This window comes from Columba livia, chromosome 3 (genome assembly GCF_036013475.1).
Source record: "Columba livia isolate bColLiv1 breed racing homer chromosome 3, bColLiv1.pat.W.v2, whole genome shotgun sequence".
Classification (NCBI taxonomy): domain Eukaryota; kingdom Metazoa; phylum Chordata; class Aves; order Columbiformes; family Columbidae; genus Columba; species Columba livia.
Window position 1 is genome coordinate 120793407 of NC_088604.1, and position 12200 is coordinate 120805606.

General features: G+C 47.7%; 2 protein-coding genes across 6 annotated transcripts in view; both read left to right on the top strand.

Annotated features, from left to right (window-relative positions):
• PSME4 (proteasome activator subunit 4) overlaps window positions 1-6916 on the top strand; it is a 47455-nt gene extending 40539 nt beyond the window's left edge. For all 4 annotated transcript variants that reach the window (XM_065059957.1, XM_065059958.1, XM_021280470.2 and 1 more), the window contains 4 exons: window positions 2906-3068; window positions 4066-4199; window positions 5124-5258; window positions 5368-6916. In XM_065059957.1, the coding sequence (XP_064916029.1) occupies window positions 2906-3068; window positions 4066-4199; window positions 5124-5258 (432 nt within the window). In that variant the 3' untranslated portion in view covers window positions 5368-6916. The remainder of the gene's footprint in view (window positions 1-2905; window positions 3069-4065; window positions 4200-5123; window positions 5259-5367) is intronic.
• Window positions 6917-8929: 2013 nt separating this feature from the next.
• GPR75 (G protein-coupled receptor 75) lies at window positions 8930-11893 on the top strand. 2 transcript variants are annotated; one of them, XM_065060000.1, is made up of 2 exons: window positions 8930-10702; window positions 11060-11893. In XM_065060000.1, exon 1 carries the CDS (start codon window positions 9024-9026, stop codon window positions 10593-10595), a length of 1572 nt encoding a protein of 523 aa, XP_064916072.1. In that variant the 5' UTR covers window positions 8930-9023; the 3' UTR covers window positions 10596-10702; window positions 11060-11893. The 2 variants fall into 2 exon arrangements, with proteins under 2 accessions (XP_064916072.1, XP_064916070.1); XM_065059998.1 differs by having other exon boundaries at window positions 8931-10774.
• The last annotated feature ends 307 nt before the right edge of the window (window positions 11894-12200 follow it).

Here is a 12200-nt window from a genome sequence, read left to right on the forward strand (position 1 = left end):
TTTTTAACACATCCAGCCCACAAAGGAAGTATTTCTTTAGTTATAAGTAGATTTTCCTTAGCTTTGTGAAAGATGCGTGCATAATAGGACGGAGTTGTCTAGCAGCTGCTGTTACTAATGGTGATAAAAAGATCATAGTGAGCTTGCTTGTCAGTCTGACAAGTTATTGTACGTGTCTTGAGCTGGTGCTACTTGAGCACATACAAACACAGGAGGTAAAACCCAACCCCGTGGCTGTGGTGCATGTGCTGCTGAAGATCCGTGTACACAGGCTGCTCTTGGAAGTGCAGTTGGGACCATAAGCTTGTGCTCAGGAAAAATAAATGAAATGGTGTCTGTCAATCACTGAGTCTTGTCTGTCAGGCTTCCAAAAGCTGGGGGGGATCAGGAAGGTGTTTCATCCTGTGTCGCTGATTTACAGAACCGAAGGTTTGTGTTAGATGGTGTGATTAAGTACATCTGAGGTTCAAGCACAGTGAAGGATCTTCAGCGTTACCCTCCAGTCTGTTCCGTTCACCCCGCGCCGTCCTTTCCGCTGCTTTTGTGCTGTTGGCGAACACAAAGGAAATCCTTCTTCGGGGTGCTTGGCTGCTGCTTTTGTCTCCAGGCCTCGTAGCCTCATGTCATTTTGAAAAATACTTTTTATTCACTTCAGTACGATTTATCGAGTTATTTTAAACGTACAAAATTATTCTTCTGCACTACAGAGAAGCAAATCAAAAAAGCTTGTCTATGTTCACAGCCACTGACAATCACGTTGTTACCATGGAAGCTTTTGCTTGTTTTTGACAAGTAATCTTGTTTTCTTGATAATAATTGGCAAGATGCAGTATGTTGCAGAATAATTCCTATATATTTTGTAATGCTGAATTTTAACCTGTGCTTTCAGCAGAATCCCCAGCTTTAAGGAGTACTTGGTGTCTTTACCCTGTGAAACTCAGATTTTGTTTCTTCATATAAAGATACATTTATAATTTTTATTGCTTATTTGGATACAAAGGTCCCAGGCCTAACGGTTCTGCCCATCTTCTTCTTTGCTGTAATATACAGTTTGCACTTCTAATATTGCTAGCATCACCATTCGCAAACTGCCTGGTCATTTTGGATGTTTTCATGTGTCAGGAGCCCCTTGCAAGTACTGCACTTGGCTTTTGCTTGTGCTTGAGTGGCTTTGTTCTGATGTTGTTGCAGTTTTGTAGACCTTGGTCAGTCAATTCTGACCAAAGGAAAAAACCAACGTACTTGATTGGAGGAGTATTGCTCTGCTGCCACTCTGCACTTTTTATATTCTAGAAGTCATTATGGGAGTATGATGATCTGTAAGTTATTTAGCGTCAGATGTGTTGAATTATTAGCTTGTTAATGGATGGTTTCAGTGGCTTTGCTTGTGGCTGCTCCTCGCAGCAAAGGGTTCCTTTTAGTTAAGTGATTAATTTAGAAATGAAAGTGGTTTTAATGCGGCAAGTAGTGATGTAAATGAGTCCAGTTCACTTGGGAGCTTGTTCACTTTACAGCCAAGCTTCTCTCTAGTCTGGGTCTTGCATTAGCACATCATGTTTCATTTAATAGCTTGCTTCTTCAGAGACTCACAAATTGCTGCTAAACAATACTGACAGGCGGGCGCTCCGTCCGTCCTTATACTGTTAACGAAGTAGATCACGTTTGAATAATATGTTGTAGAAATTTAAATGGATTGAAGCAAGGTCTCAAGAGCTCGTTGTTAACCGACTGTGTTTAATTATTGCAGCACTTGCAGCTAGACTTACTGCGTTGTGGAGGTTCAGAACATGATGTTCAAGGATGTGATTTATTCTAATCTGCTGCATTGCGTTCAGAGCGCTGGGAGGTGTTTGGGCTCCAGAGAGACTCGCGTTCTGTTTACAGTCGTGTGTAACAGAACCTACTTACCAACAAATCTGGCAGCTCTTATCAGCCTTTCAACAAGTCGATCTGGTTTGCGAGTCTGTGAATGTGGGGAGGTTTTTGTCAGCCTGCAATTACTGAAAGTGGACGTGAGTTTTGGAGGGACTCCCGTTTAAATATGGTTCTATAGCTCTGTAACTTGATGGTTTGGGAAGATTTGAGTAGATGAGATAGATTAGTAAAGCTGATGGGTTATACTTGCTTTTAAAAGCAAGTGATTGAATTGTCTCTACTTGTAATCCACTAACAATGTGCTGTGGCTGTTCTTGTTTTCATTCATGTAGTGAAAGGAACTGGAACTCAGGACAACAAAGTAAATCATTCTGGAGTGTGATAGCACTGACTTGTTGCCCATGAAGCACAGAAGTTAGTTTTTAATGCCATGTCTGTTGTGTCTCTCAAAGAATTCTTGTGCTGGGGGTAGAACACAGTCGGCTCTGTCTCAAGAACTCACCTCCTACCTTGGCAAAGCTCTTCTGCGTTTGTCAGTTCTCATGTGTCCACATACATTTGAGGGAGAAAACAAAATGCTTTTGAATAAAGTATACGTTTTTCTTGGTAAAACTAATGTTAGTACAGAGGCTATTACAGATTTTGTAAAGTGAGTTGATTATTCGGGGTGGCGCATCTCGTTCTCATCCAAAGTCTGGTTTAAAACTTCCTAAAGCTATTTGTGATATATGTCTTGACGACAGAGTTAAATTACCTTATTGGCTTGAGTAGTAGGTCTCTTTATGACAAATTATGTGCAGGTAGTTTTATGTTACAGTAGAACCATCTTTATTAGTTTGTGAAGAGCCATATAATAAACTACTAGTAGTTTATGATCTGTGAGATAAGAGGATATTTTAAAGACTTTTCTTGGGCAGAGTTTGGTAACTTGGCCTTGCTGGGTGTGCTTAACAGGGTAGTACCAGCGTAAATACCTGTTTGTCGCTGTGTGCGTGCTTAGTAATCGTGGTGCGTGCTGCGTGTGCCGCAGGTGCGGGAGATGGCAGCGACCACGCTGAGCGGGCTCCTGCAGTGCAGCTTCCTGGCCATGGACGCGCCCATGCAGACCCACTTCGAACAGCTCTGCAAGATGAGCTTGCCCAAGAAGAGGAAGCGAGACGTGGGCTCTGCCGTGGATACGATTCCTTCTGGTGGTAAGAAAACTGCTTCGGAGACTAAAACCCTGGGTGTTGGTAGCAGGTTAGCGAGGAGTATTTTGTGCTACACCTAAATGTTTATTCTGCAAGCGCTCTGAATGGAATAGGATTTGTTCTATGGTCAAGCAGTGTTTAGAAAATGAACATAGACCCAGAGAAACATCGGGCCTGTTGCCCATGCAGAGGTTTTTCTCCCTAAGCATTTATAAACCTTAATGGCAAACGATTTGTCCTGATGTACATGTTTGTTCGTGTATGTAGTGCAGATCCTAATCCTTGTTAAGTGCTTCGAGAATTTAATTTACAGAGTAAATCACAGAAGGTTAGGGATTAGAAGGGACCTCAAAAGATCATGAATAAGAATACACTACTACAGAAAAAAAAAGCTTTTTAATATGTATTTCCATGTCGAACTAGTTTATTACTTTCCTTTGACCCAGAAGGGCTGGATTTCCATATTGTCAGATAGTTTGGTATTTGAGAAAACGTTCTCCATGCAGAAATAGGAAACAGTGGAGATGTAGTTCGTGAGCTGTTCACCAAGAGAAATATTCTCAGAGAAGGAAGCTCCTTTGAAAGGTTTATAAAGCATACAGCAGGTTATTTTTTTTTACATATTCTTGCATTAGAAATGAGAAATAGAAATCACTGCATGAATTTATGATTCTGTGTAAGAAAGCAAAAGCAATTTTGAGATCCATACACTCGTGCAAATTAATTTGACTATGCAGTCTGTAGAAGGTAGAGCTCTCCCTACTGTGGCAGAGCTGGTTAGTTGGTTGGTTTTAATTGAGGGTCAAAACTCAATATTAGGATCAGTACGTTATCCTAATTAGATCACCTCGTTTGATATATAGACTCATCAGTCACTCCCATCAGTTAAAATAGCCGTGTTTTCCCTGAGAACCAGTTTGAATTTTGGCTGTGTGGTGCAGGAACTTCTTAGACGAGGTCGTTGACCCCGCAAATGTCAATTAACGTCGTATAATTGCAGATCTGGTGAAGCGCCACGCGGGTGTGCTGGGGCTCAGCGCCTGCATCCTGTCCAGCCCCTACGACGTCCCCACCTGGATGCCACAGCTCCTCATGGACCTCAGCGCCCACCTCAACGATCCGCAGCCCATCGAGGTAGAAATACCTACAGCACATCTAGAATACGCTCGCCTCGGTTCCCCTTTCCTAGAAATAAATAGGAGGCTATTAAGAAACTTGCTGCTGCTTTTTATTAAATGGTTCCACATACAGTTTAAGTCACAGACTGTTTTTAAGTATTTTGTGTGGTAGTTCTGTTCTCGCTTGCAAATTTAAAGCATAAACGGAAAGCTGCAACAATTATACCTTTAAAAATGTCACTTTTGTGCACGCCATTCTAGAAAATACCAACCTGAACCAAAAAATCACTCATTTTTAAAACAAGGTTTTATAAGCAGCCCTAGAAACAAGCTTTTCATTCAAATAGTTGCCTTTAACTCCCTGGGTTTTTGTTTTTCCTCTGTCTGTTCAGTTTTGTTGAGCTTTGCTGTGTTAACCAGAGCAGTGAGCCTCTGGCTCTAGAATTCCTTACATGGACAAACATTTGGCTATGGTGTGCTGGACTGAATCAAGGAAATAAACTGATTGCGCTTCTCTCTTGTTAATATGATAATAATCTTAAGTATTTTTATATCAGAAGATAGTTTTCCTCTGATTCGTTTCTTGTATGCACTTTACGTGCACTATTCCTCGCTCTTTGAGACTCAAACCATTGGTTTGAAATAAGGAAAAGGAAGAGGGGGAAAGCATTGCACTTACGCTTTATAAGAATCTATTAACTCTTTCACACTCAAATTGTATGTCAAAGGATCCTTTTTAGTCCTGACACTGGTCAAAAGCCTTTAACTAGACCTGTAAAACTCAGAACACTGGGGAACTGGGCTGAATTCTGCAGAACCTTTGTAACTGCTCAAACACTGCGCTCTACTCAGCAATACTTTTATTACATTCAACATTTATTTTGCCACGGAACTTAAATCCGTAAGTGACAGAGAACAATACTGATTGTCTGCCCTGCAGATGACTGTGAAAAAGACGCTGTCGAATTTCCGGAGGACCCACCACGACAACTGGCAGGAGCACAAACAGCAGTTCACGGACGACCAGCTGCTCGTGCTGACCGACCTCTTGGTGTCCCCCTGCTACTATGCATAGGTTGGTAAGATTATTTGGTTTGACATCAATTGACACCAACATTGGGCTTAGGAAATCCCTACACCACGAGGCAATAATTTATTTTGAATTCTGTCTTCTTTCTTTTCAGGTTTCTCCTGGAAAAACGAGGCTGTAGGAACACTTCTGCACAATAAAGGAAGCTCAAAGAAATTTATTGCGTAGAAAACTTTGCATTGGAAATACTGATGCCTAATCAAAACCACTTTTAAATACAAACTGAAAGACCTGGTTCTATTCAAAAAGAACTTCACCTCCCCGGGGAGCAGCCGTGGGAGCCCCACGGCCTCCTCGTAACTGCGCTTGCAGAGCCTGGCCGTGGGTTTATCACGAGCCCCTTGTCCCTGGCCTGCACCACACACCAGTCTGGTTCCTGCGTTCATGCACACCGCGACTTACCCTGCGCATTTCTCACCCCCTTTTCCTGACCCTCCTTCCCAGCTGTTCCCACATCAGTCGCGCAGCCCCAAAGCGTGCTGCAAACCAGAATATTCTCAGTGAAGCTCTCCGGTTCTGCCGATGCAACTTCTCGCCTGGTCAGCGTGCGGCACCAGGAACCTCTCTCAGAGTTTATTTTTCAGTACTCGGATTTGAGCGCCCGTCGGGCTCTGTATCATTCAGTCCACCTCAGGGCAGGGTTGCCTTTTTGTATCTTCCTCATCAAAATGTAAATAGCTGCTGATCTCTGGGCAGGACAAAGCGCGGGGAGGGAAAGCTCTTGCTGCCTGGCCAGGTCTTCATAGACAGCTTGACCACGTGTGGAATAAAATATCTCCGATTATCTGCGTATTTTTAAGGGTGAAAGACTATGGTGTTTCCACATAATTAGAGCCCACAGCTATCAAATTATGGACTATCGAGTGGTGGTTAAATGCACGGAATGAAACGTATGCACAAGTGTGAAAAAGCACCGAGTGGCTGACTCTCTAACAGCACGTTCTCGTGCAGGTTGTCGCTGTTTGAAGATTGTGGAAGCTCTGCGTTGTTTTGCCTGCAGCTTTGTTCAGAGACTGGTATCTATTGGCTATTTAATGACATGTTTAATATGTGTTACATAGTTGTAAAAGACTGTATAAATTGTAGAGGCATTGCATTGACGAAACATTGTACAGTTTGCAACCTTTTACATAACACCATTGTGAGATTAATTTGTAAAGATTCATACTTAGATGTTAATACAGTAGTAGTTCTGGCTTTTGTATCAAATCAAATGCCATTATTAGTTTTTTAAATTATTTTTCTTTAACAGAATATCTCTCTGTGCCCGAAAGGCGGAAGTTTTGTTTTGGTTTTCTTGTATCTCATTATTACTATGTCTCCTTCAGATTTTAACGCAACACTTGTGGCCATCTCTAAACGCTGACATCACATATTCCGGTGTGATTAGCTCATAGGATGTGAGGTACATTGGAATAACTCATCAAGTGGTGTGTGTTTCAAGTTTCCACGCGATCCCGCAGGAGCACTGACCCACGTGAGCGATGTAGGTGCCGAGTGTGAGCCATTCCAAGCACAGCCATGTCCCGCTGCGGTATGTAACGAGTGGCAGCGCACACGTGTAACCACTGTATAGCGTAGTGCCAAAGTTATTATTTCAATTGTGTACGTAGTTGAAGACCCAATAAATGGACTGTTTGTAACATCTGCATTTTTTGGGCGTTTCTGAAGCGGGAATTTCTTGTTTTGAGAATGTCACTCAGGGTGGTTTACTGTGCTTTTTGTACGAGGCATCTGTTTGTGGGATTTGGCAGCGAGTTAAGGCAGCACTGAGGATTAATTAAAGATGTAGTTCTAGTGGTTGGGAAACTACCTTTTATATTTACATAAAAATATCTTGTACCTGGTTAGACTTGTCAAAAACCTTATTGACTTCTGAGAAGTCCACTTAAAGTTGGAAAAACTAGTTCAAAGTTTGATTTTTGCTGATAGAACTAAAGAAAGAAGAACTTAATGGCAAGCATTTGCTGCGAAGAATCATCTTCAAAGGATGTGTTGGCTGGTCACCTGATGGAGCTGATATTGTATGTGCTGGTTTGCCTACACTAAGGGCAGCTACTTATAGGATCCAGTATTAGTTTCCTATGCTGAGAAGGTAAGAATTTTAAGTTTTTCATCAAATACTGCAACTTGATGGCTACTTGTGTGGTAAATATCATCAAAACTTGACGCTGTTGTAGAAAAACATCTTGGGAACACAGTTTCTCCTTATGCAGTAGGAGCTCCAAGACTGAACAATATTTGAGAAGCTTGATGGTACTTCAGAGCACTGGGTTTTTTAATTAATTAAAGGAAAGGCTTGAGAGTGCTGCAAAGAAAGAGTTAACATCCTAGGGCCTTGTGCTGCACAAATTGTTGCGGTTGTTATTCTTGCTTTACAAAACTGAGACTAATTTCTTCCCGCACTCCTCTCCTACCCCAAACTCTGGCTGTTGTTCAGAACAGGGGCAGGTGCTGTGCCAAAGGGGTTGTGCAGTTTTGTGTTCCCATGGCGATGCGGTTTGTCTCAGCTCGTCCCCTCGCTCCTGTGCTGCTGCGTGCAGACAAGCAAACCGAAAGGGCTTTGCAGAGAAGATGCAGCGTGCAAAACTCTGCCTTAAATGTTGCTGATTGTCAGGTTTTGGCCTGGGGCAGGTGTTGGGGACCTCAAAGCCCTGAGTGCTCGGCTGTTGACTTGGCACCTCTCCATTTGGAGAGACATGGGAGAAACTGTAGGAAAAAAGGGATTCAACCCCAAGTCTGTGCTGCTCCAGCGCTTTGCACAGTGCAGCAAAGGGGCTTTGCACAACTGCAAATGGGGGTTTGGGATTGTCAGTCGCGGTCTGTGTCCTCAACGAGGGTCTCAGTGCCGTGTGTCTGCGTTGTCCATGTGTCCTTACCGAGGGGCTCAGTGCCGTGTGTCTGTCCATGTGCCTGTCCGTGTGTCCTCACTGAGGGTGTCAGTGCCGTGTGTCTGTCCATGTGTCCTCACTGAGGGTCTCAGTGCCGTGTGTCCGTCAGTACTGTCCGTGTGTCCTTACCAAGGGTCTCAGTGCCGTGTGTCTGTCCGTGTGTCCTCACTGAGGGTCTCAGTGCCATGTGTCTGTCCGTGTGTCCTTACCGAGGGTCTTAGTGCTGTGTGTCTGTCCGTGTGCCCTTACTGAGCGTCTCAGTGCCGTGTGTTTGTCTGTGTGTCCTTAGCGAGGGTCTCAGTGCTGTGTGTCTGTCCATGTGTCCTTACCGTGCGTCTCAGTGCTGTGTGTCTGTCCGTGTGCCCTTTCCGAGGGTCTCAGTGCCGTGTGTCTGTCAGTACTGTCCGTGTGTCCTTACCGAGGGTCTCAGTGCCGTGTGTCTGTCAGTACTGTCCGTGTGTCCTTACCGAGGGTCTCAGTGCCGTGTGTCTGTCCGTGTGCCCTTACCGAGCGTCTCAGTGCCGTGTGTCCGCGCTGTCCGTGTGTCCCTGCACACGCCGATTCCCTGGCAGCTCTCGGCCGGCGGCCGCACCAGCGCTCCCGGGGCCGCGGGCGCTGCAGCCCCGTCCCTGCGGCCGCGCAGCCGGCGGCCCGGGCCCCGCAGCCCCGCAGCGGCCCGGACTGGATCGGCCCTTTTCCGATGCGCAGCCCGGAGCGGGCGGAGGCCGGAGCGAGCGGGCCGGGCCGCCGGGCGCCATGGCGGGCGGGCGGCGCCAGGCGGGGCAGCCCCGCGGGCCCGTACGTGCTGCCCGCCCCCGGCTGGGCCCGCCCCGGCCGCGGCCGCGCTGAGCGGGCGGGGATGGAGGCGGCGGGGCGGCTGCCGGCGGGGGGCGAGGAGGAGCCCCCCGGGCCCTCGCTGCTGCCGCCGGGCGGGAACGGGAGCGGCAGCGCGGAGCTGCGCTCGGGGACGCACGGAGCCACCGTGGCGGCCTGCGCCTCCCTGCTGGCGCCCGTCTTCTGCCTGGGCTCCTACGGCAACCTCATCGTGCTCCTGTCCTTCTTCGACCCGGCCCTCAGGAAATTCAGGACCAACTTCGACTTCATGATCCTCAACCTCTCCTTCTGCGACCTCTTCATCTGCGGGGTGGCCGCCCCCATGTTCGCCTTCATCCTCTTCTTCGGCTCGGCCCGCGACATCCCGGGCGCCTTCTGCTTCACCTTCCACCTCACCAGCTCCGGCTTCATCATCATGTCTCTCAAGACGGTGGCGGTCATCGCGCTGCACCGGCTGCGCATGGTGCTGGGGAGGCAGCCGCACCGCGCCGCCTCCTTCCCCTGCACGCTGCTGCTCACCCTGCTCCTCTGGGCCACCAGCTTCACCCTGGCCACCTTGGCCACCCTCCAGACCCGCAGCTCGCGCCTCTGCCTGCCCATGTCCAGCTTCGCCGGCGGCGAGGGCAAGATCATCCTCTACCTCTACGTCACCGACTTCATCTGCTGCGTGGCCGTGGTGTCCGTCTCCTACGTGATGATCGCGCAGGCCCTGCGCAGGAACGCCCGGGCGAGGCGGTGCCCGCCCGTGGTGGCCGTGGACGCCTCCAGACCGCAGCCCTTCGCGGTGCCCGGGGAGGCCGTGCCCGCCCTGTACCGGAACCAGAGCTGCGGCAAGCCGCTGCACGGCCACGCCAAGCACCCCGGCCCTGCGCCAGCCGCCGGGCAGCTCCAGCTCGTGTCGGCCGTCAACCTGTCCGCAGGCAAGGACTCCAGGGCCGTGGTGACGTGCGTGGTCATCGTGCTCTCCGTCCTGGTTTGCTGCCTGCCCCTGGGCATCTCCTTGGTGCAGGACGTGCTGTGCAGCAGCGGCGGCTTTGTTCTGTACCAGTTCGAGCTCTGCGGGTTTACCCTCATATTTTTCAAATCTGGATTAAATCCTTTTATATATTCCCGCAACAGTGCCGGACTTCGGCGACGGGTCCTCTGGTGCCTGCAGTACGTGGCCCTCGTCTTTTTCTGCTGCAAGCAGAAGACGAGGCTGCGGGCCATGGGCAAAGGCAGCTTGGAAGTCAACAGGAACAAGTCGTCCCACCACGAGACCAATTCAGCTTACATGTTGTCTCCAAAACCTCAGAAGAAGCTGGCGGACCAAGGCTGTGGCCCGAGTCACTCCAAGGAGAGCGTGCTGAGCCCCAAGGCGTCCGTGGGGCACCAGCACTACGCGCAGAGCAGCTCGACCCCCATGAACACCCGCATCGAGCCCTATTACAGCATCTACAACAGCAGCCCTTCCCAGGAGGTCAGCACCCCCAACAGCCTGCAGCCCGGGAACTCCACCTTCGGCTTTGCCAAGTCCTACATCGCCATGCACTATCACACCACCGGCGAGCTGGGCCGCGACCGCCAGGCCAGGCCCATCCCGGTGCCCTCCGTGTGACCGCGCACAACACTTGGCTCTGGCTGCTCCAGCGCGTCCCCTGCGCTGGGTAATAACTCTGAACTCAGCGATGCGGAACTGCTGCCAGGTTAAAAAATGCTGCCAAGGTCAATATCCAGCTATTTGCATTTGAAGTAAACACCGGGATATTCTTGAATTTCTTTGGCAAGTCAAAAATGGTGTGTTTTTCGGTTTGTATTTAGAATTGCTACGTGAGGATGTTTTTATTGCTAAATTTTGCTGCTGGACAAGTAAAAACCAGTAGGCGCTATGAGGCAGAGTATCTCGGAGAACGATCTGAGGTTCTGCCACAAGTGTTACCTGTTAAATTGCATATTTGCCATGTTTCCGAGAAGGGAGAATTAGGAGGATGGTTGGTATTACAACGCTTACGTTTAACCTCTTTGATTGCAGAAGGCTGAACAATCGCTGGTAGTAATAACAAAAGTCCCTTTTGTTTGCAGGGTGAAATCCTGGTTCTGTTGAGGTAAATGGCGACACTTGCATGAACTTGAGCCGAGGTCGAGGATTTCAGCCCTGGCTTCCTAAGCTGGACAAAGTGTTTTACAAAGTGTTGTGGTGCCACTTCTGAGAAGTGTCCTGGCGCTGTCGTGAGCCTCTGAAGTAAACGTGTGCATTTCCAGCGTGCATTTAAGCATCGATGGCGTTATACATCCAAAAATCATGTATTTGGAGAAGTATTTGACATCTGGTAGGAATAACTGTGCAATGCCTAACCGTGGTTGTACCCGAGGATAACGATGAGTATTGCAATACTATAGCACCGATACACTATTAGTAGCGTGGTCACCTCTGCAGTGTTCTGATTTGTGACCTGTTGCGCAAAGAGGAGCGTCCTGGTTGCTTTTCCCTGCGTGAATTGCATAAAGCAGGATGGGGTTCGGCCGTGATGTCCCTGCCAGGCAGAACTGACAGCTCTAACGTTTTTAAACGGCCGCCTAACAAGGCCACGACAAGGTTTTGAGCTTTTCTTAAGAAGCCGAACATCACTTTGATTTAAAGAGTAATAACCTGGTTACTTACGAACTTCATCTGTTGGTCTACGCCGTGAGCAAATAACACAAGTTAAATATGTTTTTTATAAACCCGACGGTTTGTGTTGTGTCGTGTATTGTGGGAATTGCTTATGAAACGGAAGCCTTTACATTCCTGACAGTTGTTGCCGTGAGAGGCCACATCTTTTCAAATTAATTTTAATTAATTTTGAATAACCCGAGACCGCTTTCTTGCAATAAAATGGATGTGAACAACTTTCTAATACAAACGTATAACTGAAATTATTTCCACAAGTCTTTTTGTTCTCTGCGCAGATGTTTTTCCCTATAAACGAGTAACATGGTTCTAGTTCGGAAGGAAAAATACGTGACGTTTTGTCTCGACCTGGATGCTCTGGGCGGTAATTACAGTTTCAATGGAGGGGCTGTGGGGCAGAACCAACAGCAGCTGCGAGGTGGAGGGATGGGAGGATGTGCATTAAAACTGGTTTTAACAGCAAGCGGTTCCAGTTCTGGGGTTTGCTGCGTGTGTGTACGACTCCTGCTGTGCTTTTGGTGCGGATCGCTTGACTTTCATCACACGGGAGAG